Source organism: Chaetodon trifascialis, chromosome 13, assembly GCF_039877785.1.
Source record: "Chaetodon trifascialis isolate fChaTrf1 chromosome 13, fChaTrf1.hap1, whole genome shotgun sequence".
In the NCBI taxonomy this organism is placed as follows: domain Eukaryota; kingdom Metazoa; phylum Chordata; class Actinopteri; order Chaetodontiformes; family Chaetodontidae; genus Chaetodon; species Chaetodon trifascialis.
Window position 1 is genome coordinate 9,374,563 of NC_092068.1, and position 17,118 is coordinate 9,391,680.

The window sequence follows — 17,118 nt, forward strand, 5'->3', positions numbered from 1 at the left end:
ATAAGACAGTTCATACAGTCACAACTTGATTTGGCATTCAGCTGTTGATAGTTGAAATATGTCATTTCATGTGTCATGTTACCCTGCTTCTAAGTGGGTGTTACTGTACAGTCTGTACACCAACACTGATACAAAATCAGCACTTACAAAAGCAGACTGGTTCAATGAACTGCTCACATGTTACAAATGTGTCATAGCTACATTCATTATAGCTACCTTCAAAAATACCTTGCTTGAGTTGTTTTTTTTTTTTTTTTTTTTTTGTGATTTGCTTTCGATACACAGTGTGCTTAAAAGCAACGAGGCAAAAAGAACTCATGTTCCTCTCTATAAAAATTTACCTGTTTGAGAAAGTAAAGGGACGAGTAAGAAAACGGAGCACTGAGTTAGAAGAGAAGGATTCCATCTAGATTCACAGCAATATTCCAACTTTCAACAAACACAAACACGGTCTCAAACAATCTCACACACGCCACTGCACATCACCATCACACTCCTCCATTGTCTACAGAGTAACAATAAATGTAGGATTTCACAGAAATAATAAAATGTTAACAAAAACAAAGTGCAAACACAGCTGCCATTATCGAAATGTGGCAAATTGTCAAAAACCTCAAAATACCTCCGAGGCGGTAGCACAAATCTTACAAAATAGTACTTGTTCTTTTTGTAGTGTGTAAAAAACAACAACAACACCCAACAACATCAAAAACATCAAATCGACAACATGAAATTTGTGTGTTGAACACTTGGTTGTGAGTCAGTCAGATTTCCACAGGAAAACTATTACTGCCGGGGGCCCGTTGGCGTTTCCTCTAATTCTCTGTAGCCTCTCGGTGAGACAGGTGCAGCGGAGAGTCCGGTGGTGGTTGGGTGGATGGTGGCCAGGGTCACACAGGCTTAGTGTAACCAAAGATTCCCACTGGGAAGTGCTTGACATGTGTTGGCCACTGGGCAGCGAGCTGGAAAAACTTCACATCGTTCCACTCCACGCCATCAATCGTGACTGGGGACGGAAAAAAGGGCAACCGTTAACACATTAAAAACGTTGAAACGGCTGCTTCACAGTTTGCACCCGCAGCTGTCACAGAGCACATTTCCTTGTTTACATCACCATTCCCATTTTAATACTGAGGACATTCCCGACATCAACACCAGGTGGCAGCACAGCTTCAGCTGCGTGGTTGTGTCTGCACGTCTTCCTTACCTCTCAGCATGGTGTGCTGGTGCTTGGCTGTGCAGATCAACCTGCTGATACCATCGATCACTTGGCTCTTAGAGTCCAGCTCTTTCTCCTTGGGCTTCTTGCTGAGAAAAATCACTGGAGAGGGAAACAGGGAGTGAGCTGAGGCATAAAAAAAATATGGTTTTTGTGCATGAAAAAAATCATCTGTGCTTGAGGCTGACAACTTAAGGCTACATTAGCATCCACTAGCATGAAACACCTGAATCTTTGACTGAGCTGTTGGTGGTTAGATGTATTGTAGGTAATTTAGGCACCAGATTTAGACCAGGAGGAAGAATGTATAGGATAAAAAAAGACAATATCTCTGGTTGTGTTCCATCGATTTTGCTGCTTTTTTTTTTTTTTTTTTTTCAACTTTGATTTCTATGTGAGTCAGTCACACTTTCCAAAGCGTACCTTTCTTGTTCTTCTCCTTGGTTACTACAGTCATGGCCATGCTGGGTGGAGGGGTGAGTTCCCCTCCACAAGGCAGGCGGCTGACTTGCAGTGAGCGGAAGTTACTCTTCAGGGTGTTCTTCAGTCCCACGTCTCGCTTCTCCCCCTCTTTTTTCTTCTCTGGGCCTTGCCACGTCCAGTAGTCCACCTGGAGCCCCATGACTTCGCTGCCCGAACATGGAGAACTACAAAGACCACATGCACAGTTACAAACACTGCAGAGAAATGTGTGCATTTGTCTTTTGTATATCACTTCGACACTAAAACCCAGCTCATGGTGAGAAAGAAAAAACACTGGTTTGTTCCTGATCGTTATGTGTGTCTTGTTCGTACCCAGCTCCAGAAAGGGCAGTGGACACAGAGGGAGACTGTGGGGGGGTGCCCCCAATCTCCTTCCCATACGGACCAGCCGATGGGGGTGTTGGGGAGGACAGGATGCTTGTGTTGCCCCCCATCGCATCATCTGAGTCCACTACAAATCGGGGGAAAAAACAGTCTCATACACAAAGCGTCAACATAAAACTGAACACTGTAAAAAATGTGTACTGCTTGTATGGAAATAAATCAATTCCAGCCACGATCGAGTAAATGAACATCTGTGTTTTATCAGATTTCTGTCTCAGCACATAGGATAACAGTAAAATGTACAACACACTAACTATCCTCACAAATTAGGACTACACCTTTAAAAAAAGCCCTTCCTTACCTGAAGTTGAGAGGCTTTGCTCCACAATCCCAACTTTCACAACCTGCAAGAATAAGAAAGGTTTCAGTGTGGGACTGAAACACAGAATGAACGAACAATTCTATCGAACAGCTTCACAAAGGAGAATCAATTCTTACCCCAATAAATGGCACAAATTTCTGACAGGAGTCCTCATCAGGGCTGTAAACAGACAGAGAGGACAGAAGTTGTGAGAATGACCACAGATGGCCTTCAACACTTCAAATCTCCAGAGGTGCACATGAACACTCAATGGTCCTGGAAGGAAGATGGCGGTGGCACGGCCTGCACCATGTCCCATCGCAGCAGAAATGGCACATGACTTGGCTTGGGTGGAATGGGGTCATCTTGGGGTCACGTAACAATGAGATGAATGAGAGGACCGCTCCTTACAACCAAGAGAAGAGTCTGTCTTATCAGCCGGTGCTCGGATAACACAGCTATTTTCATACAAGGGACTAAAACTGATTTTGGGTCCAGCTGTATTAACCGTGTGCTAATTGCACTACTACTCTGTGCAATACATACCTATACAAAGATTAAAAAAACAGGGTAGCAGTCGGTGTCAAAATAAGTTAAACACACAAAGGCCACAAGGACAGATTCAAAACAAGAAATGCAACCAATGATGCGGCAGGGAGCGAAGAGCTGAGTTTTACCCTTCTGCAAATATCCTCTAACATGCAGCAACCAAACTGCAGATCCTAAACAAGCCAGTGAGTCTCTGTCAGCCTGCAAAATAGATCCCAGCCACAGCAAACTCAAAAGAGGACGAGCAACGCTGCTGGTTCCCATTCCAGCGCCGATACAGGACTGAACAAAACACCAGCTGTACGTAAATCCTTTACTAACTTTGTGTCCTTTTTTTGTCCTTCTAAAGTTGTAACAACCAGCTAGCTCAAAACATTCATTTACTGAATCAAATTAAGATGCATTAAGAAAGTCACAGCAGGAAACAACTACGTCGCTGTCCAATCAAAAGCAATCAATGGTGTTAACAGAATGTTTACGTGTCACATGTAGCATCATAAGCTGTGATGTCCAGAAATAACAACGACACGGGGGCACACAATATGTGACTCAGCTGCCAATCCTTTGTAAATGTAGATATTACTTGAATTTATTATATTTCTATTTGCAGACACGCGGAAACATTTGAGTGTTCAGAGTTAGTAACCATGCAGTTCAGAAAGAGAGTGTGGGAAATATCAGATTAACATCGCCATTGTTATTCTTACTTCTTTTGACTGATGCTGAAAAAATGTCTTTGGCCTTGCAGCAGTCAAAACAGTCTATAGTATTGAGTGAAAGTTCATCATTATAGAGGCACTCTGAAGGGCAAACCGATACATGTCCTGAGATAACGTCCCAATCTGCATAAAATCTGAAACAAATGTCTCACTGGTTTGCTTTGGTGGGTCATTCTAAATGACTTCTGTTCATTTAACATCGCTTGCGGCACTGATATTGCTGGGTGCAGGAGCCAGAAAACCATTTCACACTGTCAATATCCAGGGTTATTTTAAAGGTTGTTAGGCAAATCTTCACAGCAAAAACAGAGAGGACAGAGTAAGAGTCAGAGTCACACCAAACCAAAGACACACGTCAGGACAGAGTGCAAAGTGAGGTTACAGTGAGTATCGAGTGTGAAACGGGGAAATGTTAAGACACAGCAAGGAACTCAAACCAAATGGAGGAGAGAAAATAAGGAGGACAAAACAAAACAAGAGTTGAATTAGATACCTGATGTAAAAATCAAAATACAAACTCCTTTTCCTTGAATGCAAATCAAAGGGGAAAGGGGGAAACAGGAATGCAACAGTGTTAAAACTGTGTTGTATTTAGTACCTTCTGACCAATAGGATGCCACTCGTACAAAGATGGGAAGGGTTTGGTCAAACCTCAGAAACAAACAAATGCACACAGAAATGCAGCATGTCTGTGTTTATGACACGACTGGCCTGCACTGATCTGAAAACAGAACCCTTTGCTCGATCAAATCTAATAATCACAAAATGTTGTCTCAAAAAGAACTTCAAACAGACCAGAACCTGCATCTCCTGGACTTGTTTATGTCAGAACAAACACATGCGACTGCACTAACAGCTGAACTGAGGATCATTATCATCACAGCGACTTGCATGTGTGCTGAATATATGCGCCTGCTTGCATGCGTGTGCATTCAAACATCTTCCGCATGCAGTTTGAGTGATGATCAGCCATGTTTGTTCTGGGACTAATTACATTTACTGAACATTCGGTACTCGAAGTGAGACATCATTCCAACACAGGCGTGCTTCAAAAACAGCGCAAAAACATACATGCGTACACACACAAATATATGCAGAACGTGAGCACACTTGAACTTGAATGATCAAAGTGACTTTACCTCTTCTGTTTGTAGGTGAGCATGGCTTCTGAGATGGGGAACTGGTGGGATACGTTGGCACCGGCCAGATACTGAACGACTCGCCCCGCTACATCTATGTTATCTGCAGAGAGCAGAGAGACAGGTTGTTAACAACATGCCTGTCCTGTTCCACGTCTGACTAATAAGCTGCAAGACAACTGAGGCAAACCCAATTTTCACATAGAGCAGATCGCTGGAAGACTGTGCATTAATCATTTTCATTCTGCCGAATTAAGGAGATGGGGGGGGGGTGCTGAGTGTAAAATGTCATTAAAAACGTGGGTGAAGTCAGCCATATGACATAAGAGATGAATTGTGTGTCAAACAGACGGCCTGTGGCCAACATGCAGCCCAGCGTTCATTTTTGGCAATTCAAAACGAGGAAACATGCTGATTTTTAATGCCACTTTATTTTGACCTATTGCCTCTTTGCAGCTTAAACTGTCCTTGTGAAAGAAACACTCACAGCCAGATCCTCTCCAAACGCAGCCTTTTGTGTTGTGATGACAGCTAACGTCAAAGATGAAAGAAATGAGGTAAAAGATGGAGGACCGAGCACTCTTTTCTTTTTTTACATCTTTTATTTTTTGCTTGGAACCCCTTCTGAGATGATTCAACATGGCATGTGGAACTGTAACTCTTGCACCTATGGGGTGTAAATTAAGTGAATTAATAGGTGGGGATGGGTGAGGATTATCAGACTTGTTCGGGCAGAGCGAGTGAGAATTGATGAAAGGGATGGGAATAGAAGCTTAAGCACCGATGTGCGTGTGAACGCAATTGTGCGACTTACAAACTGCAAGTGGGTGTAAAAATAAATGCAGACCTCATCGAAAAAGAGCTTTCATTTTACAAATAGTCCTAAAATAAACAGATTAATAATAGAAAATGTTTCTGCCTCTTAGATTAATCCCATGTTTTAATATTTTACTGGTTGTGGCGAATGGTAATAAGCTTTAAAGCTAAAGCCATATGAGATACACAGAAAAAAAACAGGACGTGTGATCCTTTTTGAACAAGAAATGACTTTCGATATTACAATCAATTTTGTAACCCAACCTTTTTCTAAATATCTGAGTCAGAGTTCTGTGTATTGCGTAGGTGTAGCAGACAGTTTACAGGGAAGAGTGGCGCCGTGACGTACAGCCATTCGCTACACCGCAGCAGGCTGTAGCTGTCTTTTGCAATTGGGTGAAATCCCTTCTTCCCATCCGTCAGCCCCTGACCCATGCAATGACCTCATTTCCGTCCCTTTCAAGTCGGCTGAACATTAGACACGCAGACATGCTTTGTAGCCAGACACTGGAGCCATGCATCCTACCTGAGGCAGGCCGTTCCGTCCTGCAGAACAGCTCCCTCCATGCAGTGTCCATAAAGATGCTGTTGAACCTGCTGTCAAACGAGGCCACGTACTTTGCCAGGGGATGAGAACCTGTGCAGGAGTGCAGACAAAAACTTCATGTCGAAAAAAGCTCTATGAATATGCTGACTGTTAGGCTGGTTTGTACTTATCTTGGATGACTTACCTATGGGGATCACCAGGAAGCGTATGTAACTGAGCCAGTCGGGTGTCTTGTTGGCCAGCTGCTCCACAAAGAACCTCAGGATGGTGCTGAGGTAACTCTGGTCGCCTGCCACTGCCACCTTCATCGTCGGGGGTGTCTGTGCGTTACAGTTACAGCTGCAAGGATTAGCAAAAGGAGAGAAGCAATGAATCATTAAGAGAAAGGGAGAGCTCCAAATCATAAAAGATGTGGGTCAGAGAGGGTGTGCAATTTCTGGCTGTCTGAGAGAACGATTCATCTCTCAAGAGGGTTTTTCTTGGTTTAAAACCAGCCTCATCTTTGTTTTGAGAGCCAGATTATGTCATATGTTATAATTTGCAATGCCAGGTGCTTGCAAGTATCTGCAAGTCATTCTCAAATGAAACCAAATACTGCAACAGCTTTTCGATCCTAAGCCTACAATGACAAACATAATCTTTAAAATGAGTTGGAAAATGTCAAGAAGACAAGACTGAAACTCCACTCACTTTAGCGCGGTTGATTAATTGCTCTCTTTAAACACGTTTTAAACCCTGAAAATGCTTCAAGTTTCATGTCTTATGAGTAATTACGTGCCGTAAGATATTTGAGGCTGTTTTAAGGACTGACTTAAGGACTTTGGAGCTAAATTCTTCAAAGGCTCACAAATTAAGATGTCCAATATCAGAACAGGACTTTAACAGAAGTGGGGTTTAAAATGTCTTTATGTTCTTAATGACAGCATTTGAGAAAAAAAACCCTGTAGCCAACTAAAGCAGCAACAGCACCGAGCGAGCACGTTAACATCACAGACGTGACATGGCCCCAGGTGGAGTGCACAGGCTGACTGTGGAGCAGGTGTGAAAAGAAAGGAAAAATTGCAGTTCGGCTGGATTAAAGAGAAAACAGGTTTAAAAGAAGCAGCAGAGCAGAGTGAGACAGCCTCGTCTCCCACTGATTTGACTTCCTGAGGAGATGGCAGACGAGCAGATGGATCCAAGACAGAGAGAAACTTCAGATTTTCATGAGAAAACAGACACATTCTGATAGAATGGGTTCACGGACAGAGAGCACTTCAGCAGCGTGAGCGATGGCGTCTTCTCTGGCAACGAGGCACCATAAACATGCACAGTTCGGCGAGGACGGCTCCGAGATGTGTGTATGCATGTATGCGACTCACAATCTCTGGATGCGAGTGACGATGGTGTTGAAGGCGGCCTGAACGTCAGCAGCAGAGCAGGTGGACACAATGGGCTGGGCCTGTTCATGGAGCAACTCAGCTACATACTGCACAGAAACACACATGAGAGGGACATGATGAGTTCATGGATACACAAGAGGCAGGCTTGGAAATAAAGCAGGAAAAACACAGTCTTTTCACAGGGATGTCAGGAAATGCTCGCGGCTTGGCTAGCAACTAAGCCCTACTCTGCATGACCCAAGTGTTTCTACTGTACATGTGAAGCGATGAAGGTAAATATGATTGAAGTTTATGTGTAGATATACACACACCTGTCCTTGCCACTCCATGGTGTTGATGAGGATGATGCTCTCCGGTAGGCGTTCGTCAGAGATGAGGATCTGGTTAAGCTGGTCGTACACAGACTTCCTGGGAACCTTTGAGACACACGAGAAGCAGAGAGTCTGAGACGGACACAAGCCAGCAACAACATGTAGAAAGAAAAGAGCTGCAGCTTGATGTTGCATCTGTGATTCATCTACCTGTGCTATGAGTCGTGAGTCCGGGGAGCATTCGCTCTCCATGCTGCTGGTCCTGTCGCTCTGGGCCTTGGAGTTCTGTCTGTCTTTCATGGAGGTGCTGCGAGGACGCCTCTGCAGCCTGTTCTCAACTTTACTGAGGAAGGGATGAAACACAAAGAGCTCAAAATACATGACACACAGTGCAAGGTAGGAAATCAAATAGACTCAGAAGTTAACAAAACATTTCGTAAGAAACTACTGGGGTAACACCTGCTCCAGATTACACATTAAGACAGACAAAAATCTAAAGTAACATCTGTACATACATGATGACATAACCCTATCTTGTGTGCATGTTTCCAGATGTAGTGATCTGCAGTGTACCTGGGAGACATGTGGTTTTGGGACTCTGTCTTGCAGAGCTTGCCAACAGTGCTGGTCATCCGTTCAGTGTTGACATCCCAGCTGCTCACCTCCCCCGGCCCCGGCCCGCTGTCATCAGGCTCTGGCTCCTGAACCAAAAAGAGGGGGGAGCAAAGATGAGCCAAGAGGGCTGGAAGAGGACAATGCTGATGTTTTTCATACAACACAGGCACTGTCATGTCCCATCAAACTACAGCCATTTCAGCTACACTGAACCTGCAGCAGGCATTTTAGCAACAAGAGTTGAAAGAGTCGAGGTGAGGAGGGAGGTAGAGAGGTGCTGCTCTGGTGAAGAACTGAGCTTCACTGTTGAGGTTGGAGAAAATGATGCGATCCCACCATGACAGACAAGATAAAAAGTCATGGTGTCTTAGCCGGTGCAGTTTAGATGTTTCTTTAGTACTGGTTTAGTGGAGCGGGGCTCCGAGCCAACAGCCCGGCGCTCAGAGGGGGAGCTGGGGGTTAGAGGAACAAGGTTAGACTGAACCAACCCCTTTCGATCCTCATTAGTCAGGATCTATCCAGCATGAGGCTGCCTTGTCTGCTCTACTGATCCATAACAGATGACTGTGCTGTTTGCTTTGTCTGCCCTTGCATACGCTCCCTCTTTGCTTTTTCTTGGGGAAAAAAAAAAAAAAACAGAAAAAAACAGAAGAACCACGCAAAGAAGGGGCAGTCAAGTGGAGAGGGCCGGGTGTTGGAGAAGAAAAATCTGACAAAGAGACGCTGAGAATAAAAAAGCCAAGTACAGCTACTGCTGTTCAAAAACACATACCCCAATGGCTGTATCCGTGATGCTGTCATCTTGATACCGGGCCCCTTGTACTTTACATCTGTCCACAGTTAGAAAGTCTCCACTCTGCAGGGTAAAGGCACACACGTTAGACCACTTCAGCCATGGAGGTCAGTTCTCCAAAGAATATAAATGACAAAATCCCACAGTTCCGAAGGACAGTGCTGTGCTCCATATGCTCAAGTCAAGACTGACCTCTTTTAGGATGACCAATTTCACAGTGGTGGCTCCGCAGACAGCGGCAGAGCTGGCGAGTATAAATATCTCTAAAAGTTTCTATGTTTCACAACAGCTGCCGTCAGATTTCTAAACCCCAAAAGACGGACACTTACGTGCTCAAGTTTGCTTGACTAAAAGTGTTTAAGTGCATCTTGCAACATTGAGTTCAATTCATTTCAATATTAGATCAAAGGCTTTCCATTTTGCCTGCGAGATGTGTTTATGAAGCTCGACTGGAGACATTTATTGAGCAAAATGGAGGGCTATGGCGGTCTGAAATGCTCCAGGCTGTTTTATTACAGGCTGAAATGGATTCCCAGATATTTATAAACAGCACTCCCTCTCTCGCCATCAGACTCAACATGTCTCCCTCTCTTTCTCTGCCCTTGTTGTTTCCAATGGGCCATAAATCTCTGAGTAGGAGTTCAGAAGTTGCTCCATCCAATCTTCTCTCTGAGCATATTTGTGTCTGTGTGTGTGTGTGTGTGTGTGTGTGTGTGTGTGTGTGTGTGTGTGTGTGTGTGTGTGTGTGTGTGTGTGTGTGTTGATGGTGGTGGAGAGGTCATTCAGTGTCACTCCCTATAAATACTGCAGGGTTGTAGAGGTGAAGAGGGTAAGGACTGCAGGCCCCCATCTCATTCTGCTGGGGTGGAAGCTGGTGGGCTGCATTGCACTCATGCTCAGAATATCTCGCCTGCAAGTATTATGGTCTTTGGGAATCCCTGAACCACAACAAGCGCGGCGGACTGCCAGACATTTAAACAGTGTCCTGGGGCAATTCCTTTACGTAACACTGTTTACAAAAAAGAACCTCTCCAGCAAATGAGAGGCAGGAAAGTTAAACAGCAGGGCTGAAAGACATCAGATGGGTTTGTTAAAACAGGGACTGGTGGTCAACTTACAGGACATGACAGCTCTCTCTGCTGGCTTTTTTGGCTGTGTATGCTTCCAATTTCTGTCTGGGAGCTGGAGTGCGACATGCCTTCAAAAAACGGCCTGAAAACAGAAACAAAGATTTGCATGAGAGAAAACTAACAACTTGGAAAGTAAACCATATACCACACACCATATACTCGGGAACATATATAATTCAATCTGTAGAAACATGCAGACATACTTGAGTTTGGGCTTGGGCGTGCTCAAGACACTCTCGTTGTCCTCCATCTCCGGCCCACTGTCGCTCTGGTTGTACACCTCCAGACTGTCGTAGAGTAAGTCCAGATCCTCCTCCACCTCTTGCGTCTGGTCGACTGGGTCAGAGTCCAGGACCTGCCACACAGGATAGACACATCATCGACACATCAGTACACTGTAATCAGGGAATTGTAATTATGGCCATGGATTAAATTAGTTTAGGGAGTGACTGGTGACCAGACTGGCGCATTAGCTAATCACTTTCACAGCTGGGCTAATGGGGCTCAAAGAATGAACCAGAAGACTGACAGCTGTAAAATGAGAAAATCTATGCTATAAATACATCCCTGCCTTGGTCCTAAGCAGGCCAATTAGAAGGTAAGTGAGTGCTAGAGGAGAGCTAAGGTGCCGAGCCTTGATTTGCCAGCTGCACAGTGGGGATGTATATCATAGGAACTGCACACAGGCAGGCTTGTGGACTAATCAGGTGATTAATGCCACTCCGTAAGTGCAGAAGCTGGCAGGGAGCAGATAAACACAGTCTGTCCCCTCTCCTCCTCCTGGCTATGTATTTATAGAGCTGTAGCCCTGTACACTGCCCAGCCACAAGCAAGGGATTAGAGACGGAGAACGTGATAAAAGATCATCAGGCCACCTGGAGCTTCCTGAACCATCCAGCAGAGCACAACTCAGATGCCCTAGAGGCTCTTGTGAGCACCACCAGGTCAGATCACTCACAAGTCTCTGGGTCCCCCTTTTTTTCATTTTATTTTAATTTTTTTTGGGATTTACATATAAAAGTAAAGGAATGAGTAAAAAAGGTAGAGCAAATCCTCATCCAGTCAGAAAGCCTACATAGTTAAAAATAGAACCTAATCTCTTATAGATTTCTGTTGATGTAATCTGTGGACTGTTTTTGACGTCAGAAAGAAGGAGGAAGAGGAGAAACATGCAATGATATGTCAATTACTCGTGGATTTCACAGTTCACTGGTAATTATTACCATTATAATGGCCTAACACAGATTAAGCACTAATGGACAGCTAGGGGTTGTTACACACAAATGGTCAACATCCTGCTGAAGACCAGATTACAGGCTATTATGTAGAAGCCACAGAAATTCAAACGGACTTGAGAGAAGAAAAACACAAACCTAAGTAGGACAAGCTTGTGAGCCTACATTTATCATTAGATTAAGAGGTAGAGAACAAGGTCCTTAATGGATTCTGCATACGAATCGCTGCTAATGGAAATGTATGAATCATACATCCATGAGCACAGAGGTAATGCAGCCCAGCACCATAATGATGCTTGTACCTCTGCTGTGGCAGTGATTTCTTTGCAGGCGATTCTCCTCTGGTCAGGGGCACATTAGCAGCGATGCAGCATTAGACTGTTAAAACAGTCAGCGCTGAGATTATCTTCTACTGCCCCAAGGGCAATCTGATAACTGATATGTTTCACAGCTGACTTACTGAAGCTTCATAACAAAAGGACTGAGCAACAGTCACCACATTGTCTGCTTTGACGACGTTCTCCTGGGTGTCAATCAATACAAAAGGTAATTATTCTTTTCACACTCACCTCATCCGTTACTTTGAACCTCTTCAGCAAGGCGACAAACTTCTGCTTAAAGTTAGGTTGCTGTAACAAAAACAAAAAAAACAAGCAATTATGAAAAAAGAATCCACTGCAAAGGAAATACCAGTCATGATTAAATATACATGACAGCTGGGCTCAGGCTTATCAGTTCACCCAGTAACTGTCCACTGGATTACTCATTCACAGCCACTCTATGTAAAGACCATTAAAATCAGTCCAGTGAACCCACAGCGTTCATTTCCATGCCCATCCACAACATCTTAATGGCTTGAACAAATGGAACACGGTGTGTGCGCTTTCCCTTAAAAGCTTGTACAGCAGCAAACACGGGTCTTGAGCTATTCTTATGGTCAATGATTGACGAGCAAAAAAACTCCATGTGGTGGAAAAAGAGGCAACTGACTCTGGTCATGGAGGTGGTTCGAATCATTTTCCTCCGGGGTTTCTTGGGCTTCCTGACTTCGTCGTCTTCATCGTAAAGATCCTGAAATACAGAGAGGATGGATGAAATTATCTGAATCCTCAATATCAAAGTGCCTACACATTCTGTCTGCATAAGTTTAAGTTAAATGTAGAAAACACATTATAATACCAAGAAAATCATTCTGAAAGGACAATTCCTTCTGGCTGAATCTGCGGCTGAAAATCTTCTTACATAACATGAAATGGACTGCATTCATATAGCGCTTTTATAGTCCACCAGCCACTCAAAGGCCTTTACAACACATGGCCCATTCTCTCTCTCACACACAGAGACAGAGAAAAAGAAAGAGAGCGAGAGAGAGAGAGAGAGAGAGAGAGAGAGAGAGAGAGAGAGAGAGCTCCATTGGGAGAGATTTGGGGTTCAGTATCTTCCCAAGGACACTTGTACATGCAGACTGGAGGAGCCAGGGGTTGGAACCACTGACCCTCTGATTAGCAAACGACCCGCTCTACCTCCTGAGCCACAACCACATTATTGTTACAGTGGCATGCAAAAGTACCCCTGGTCAAAATTTATTTTCCCATGCATAGCTAAGCAAGTAAAAGATGACCTGATTTCCAAATGGCATCAAGTTATTGCTAATATTTCAAGTGAGATTACTTTTTTTATTTCCATTTTTTACAATTTTAAAATAACAAAAATGGTGCGATGCACAAGTTTGGGCAGAGCAGTAAGGGTTTAGTAACACTACCTCTGACAAGTATCACAGCTTGTAAAGGCTTTTTGTAGCCAGCTAAGGGTTTCCCAGTTCTTGTTTGGGGGATTTTCGCCCACTCTTCCTGCAAAAGGCCTCTAGTTGTGAGATTCTTGGCTTGTCTCGCATGCACTGCTCTTTTGAGGACTATCCAAAGATTTCTGATAATGTTTAGGTCAGCCATGGCAAAACCTTCAGCGTGCCCTTTTGAAGAAGTCCATTGTGGTTTTTGAGGTGTGTTTAGGATCATTATCCTGTTGTAGAAGCCTTCCTCTTTTCATCTTCAGCTTTTTTTTGCAGACGGTGTGATGTTTGTTTCCAGATTTTGCTGGTATTTAATGGAATCCACTCTTCCCTCTATCAGTGAAATGTTCCCTTGTGCTGCTGGCTGCAACACATGCCCAAAGCATGATCAATCCACCCCACACTTGACAATTTCACTCTAAAATTATAATTGAGGAGAATATTTCATCTTTAACTTAATGACTTTTGGAAATCAGTCCAATTTGACAAGGGGTGCCCAAACATTGTCATGCAACTGCATATGTAATGTTGAATATGACAATTAGACTCTTTAATTTTGTTAAGCTATATGAGTTTTTTATTAATTGAATTTTTTATATATGTTAAACTTCACTCGTTATCTGCAGCACAGCATTTTCTGGCACTGACCTGGCCATGGACTGCGTCATCACTGGCTTCTTGCTCTGACGAGTAGCTGTCATCGTCCTCCTCAGAATAGTTATCCATGTCTGGGGAGCGGTCTAGGATAGGCAAGCACAGAAACACACAGAAAGAAAAACATCAAAACAGAGGGAAACGTGTCTGCCATTCTATTTGGCAGCATTACTTCCCTGGGTCCAGGCCTTTGAATCCACCCACTCCACTGAGTGGACAGATTCGTCTGGCACTGTGACATGAAACACTGGTTTCTCGTCTGAAAAAGCAAGATGATCTAACGAGCACCACGGGGGACTAACTGTGGGACTGCTGCCGCTGTCACAGACACATCTGGACTAAGAGAAATGGTGTTTATGTGGTGACCCTGACGTGGAGATCAGCAAAAAAGCAATTTGGCTTTTTTTGAATAAAGATTTCCTATAGCAGGAAATCTGTTCAGCATGAAATCAGTCATATAATATATTGTGGATTTTTCAAAAACATCACAGAAATATCACATTGCTTAATTTACTGTCCTCTTCTGCACACTTCATCGGTAATGAACTGTTTTGACTACTTGGCAAGAATAATGAACAAAATACATGGTAATGCTAAAACATTTCTATGCACACAATGAAATGTTAAATTTGCTCGCTGAAATGTAATGAAACTCGTATTACATGCAAATTCGATTGTCGAGCTGTTCTGTGATCCATGTCTCACATTCTGATTGAAGTTTTAATGACATGTTCGTGGGTGGAACATTTTACTATCGTTCTTTTGTTTAATGGCATGTTTTAGTGGTTTGAACAGCCACACTCCGGAGGCAGATTTTACTGTGTGTTTGACAGCTGAGGACAGATCTGGTAATGAAGGATTTTCTATTTAACAGCTAATTCAGACTTTGAAACATCCTGTTCTATGTTCTTAGATGGGATGGATGTTATTAAGGATGGCTGCAGAGAGGAGAATGATAAACATCTTTCTTTCCCTCAGAGTGACACTAGTTTAATACTTTGTGCATGAGCTCATCTGTTATGTTTGAGCGGCCCCCTTAATAACATCCAGAACAGCAAGGGATCAGCATAGCAGGATGAAGGCGTGGAGTCCGGGCAGGGCCCAATATCTCTCCCCATCCAGAATTAGAATGCTGTAAGGTAATAGGCCCTAAATCTGTTCAACTCTCAAATCAACATTACAACCATAGCTGGGGAGAATAACATATCCTTGGCCATAGGTTGACTTGGGATTAATAGAGCTTATTCTGTCCTCAGGTTGGGAAACAGGAGCCATGTGGACGGAGGGAGGAGAGAGGCCTGGGCAGGGAGGGCTGGCTGCTGCGTGAAGGCTGAAATTACAGACAGGGTTTGGTCGGGCAGCATCGGTACAGCGCTGTCTAACAGACCCACGTAGGGGGACGGGAGACGGCTGTGCCCACCTGAGGTTTTGGTCTTGCGGCCAGCCTGGCCGCTACCATCCTCGTGGTCGATGGGCTGGCTGGAGAGAGAGTACACGCTGATCTCCGCCACACGCACTGGCGCCTCCTTCACGTTGCTATGGAGACCCAGAATCTGTCCCCCGTCTGTCGGGTGTTGCATCACCTGGACATAGGAAGATTAGCATAAGAGACCGGACACTGATTGGAAGAATCCACTCGAATAAAATATGTATACGTGACATTTTGGTTTAATCTTATTCCTCCCCTGCAATGTTCTTGATAATATAACCTTGTCTTGATTAAATGTAACACAGGACTTGATATATGGATTCCATCTACCATAACATCAAGTTATCTTTAGCTGAGATGCCTTCATGTCTTGCACAATCCCTGTGTCTATCAATCACTTTGTAGAGCCCTGTCGAAGCAGCATGGAACAAATAATATTTCCTCAGCAGACAGACAGGATAGAGGAATTTCATCTCTCTCTTTACTGAGCCAATACTGATCCAACAGACACTGAGTTGGCTTCTGTTACGCTGCTTTATGCTCGCAGAGATTTACAGACTGATTACAAGCTGACAGCTATGCCATCTTTAAATAAATCCTTCATTAGCACAATGCTGCTTTGCCACTCTGAATGTCGAAACGAGCTCAGCCAGTTTGCTCATATCATCCAATCAAACAGTGTAACAGTTTGCATAAACTGCTTTGAATCAGATGAGAAAGGATGAGCTTTCATTCTAAGCCCTATCCAGGGGGTACTTCCAGCATTTCACTTGATGAATGGCTGTGCAGGGAGTAGGCTCATTTTGCACAAACACTGGCAGGGGTGCACTTCAACGTTGCATGCAAAGTCCAATAAGTGACTTCCTCCCACATAACGCCCCAGTAGATTCAGAATTAGGGCACGAGAGAGTTTACTCTACAGCAGATGACAACATAATTACCAACAGGATCCAATAATGGCCAATCTAGCTTTATTCATGGAGGTCTGTGGGTTGTTTCACTGCAGCAAGCACCAAAACAGCACAGCAGTTGAGTGGTGTTTTAAAATGCAATAATGCATTAGTCTTGTTTTCAGATGCCACTCCATTCCTGTCCTGGGGCTGTTGGTGGAGAGTCACTTGTGCTGAGTATTAATGGGTGTATCAGCTGCTGTAATCAGAATTGGGCAAATGTTACCTGTGTTTCTCTATTCCAAATAAGTGTGATGCTTAACATCGCACAAATCTTTGTCTAATTATGTCCTCAGCAAGGCATTTTAATCGAACTGTATCTGCTATATGAGGCCCAATTTCCAACCCTTTGTCTACTGTAATCCATTCCATTACTGCTATCAGAAATAGCCCTGTCCTCTGCTAAAACACCGGTCCACGCTGGTTCTACACAGTGTTGGAAGTCAATGACCCAGAGAGTGACAAAATTAACAGCAGCCAGTATCAATGTGTGACATCCACACTGACAAGAGGTATCAGTAAACGAGGCAAAAAACAAAACAAAACAAATATCAGTGGCCAAACATACATACAGCCTGACGTAACTGCAAAGTTGCCGCTGCATGGATGTATCTACATGAAACAAACATACACAAGGGACTTCATCAGCTCCTCGTCCATGATTTCTGCATAG

The 17,118-nt window shown here is 43.9% G+C and overlaps 1 protein-coding gene across 2 annotated transcripts in view; it reads right to left on the minus strand.

Annotated features, from left to right (window-relative positions):
* Positions 1-262: 262 nt before the first annotated feature.
* The window catches only part of LOC139340890 (phosphofurin acidic cluster sorting protein 2), a 44,054-nt gene continuing 27,198 nt past the window's right edge, over positions 263-17,118 (minus strand). Inside the window, exons 5-25 of one of the 2 annotated variants that reach the window (XM_070976999.1) lie at positions 15,487-15,649; positions 14,061-14,152; positions 12,614-12,694; positions 12,193-12,252; positions 10,592-10,743; positions 10,377-10,470; positions 9,238-9,321; positions 8,424-8,551; positions 8,061-8,193; positions 7,851-7,955; positions 7,519-7,625; positions 6,342-6,496; positions 6,137-6,247; positions 4,795-4,897; positions 4,149-4,181; positions 2,525-2,567; positions 2,388-2,430; positions 2,015-2,153; positions 1,643-1,866; positions 1,208-1,321; positions 269-1,006 (exon numbers count right to left, since the gene is read on the minus strand). In XM_070976999.1, coding sequence (XP_070833100.1) covers positions 891-1,006; positions 1,208-1,321; positions 1,643-1,866; positions 2,015-2,153; positions 2,388-2,430; positions 2,525-2,567; positions 4,149-4,181; positions 4,795-4,897; positions 6,137-6,247; positions 6,342-6,496; positions 7,519-7,625; positions 7,851-7,955; positions 8,061-8,193; positions 8,424-8,551; positions 9,238-9,321; positions 10,377-10,470; positions 10,592-10,743; positions 12,193-12,252; positions 12,614-12,694; positions 14,061-14,152; positions 15,487-15,649 — 2,280 coding nt within the window. In that variant the 3' untranslated portion in view covers positions 269-890. Of the gene's footprint in view, positions 1,007-1,207; positions 1,322-1,642; positions 1,867-2,014; positions 2,154-2,387; positions 2,431-2,524; positions 2,568-4,148; positions 4,182-4,794; positions 4,898-6,136; positions 6,248-6,341; positions 6,497-7,518; positions 7,626-7,850; positions 7,956-8,060; positions 8,194-8,423; positions 8,552-9,237; positions 9,322-10,376; positions 10,471-10,591; positions 10,744-12,192; positions 12,253-12,613; positions 12,695-14,060; positions 14,153-15,486; positions 15,650-17,118 lie in introns of both variants that reach the window. The other variant, XM_070977000.1, reaches the window with a different exon arrangement.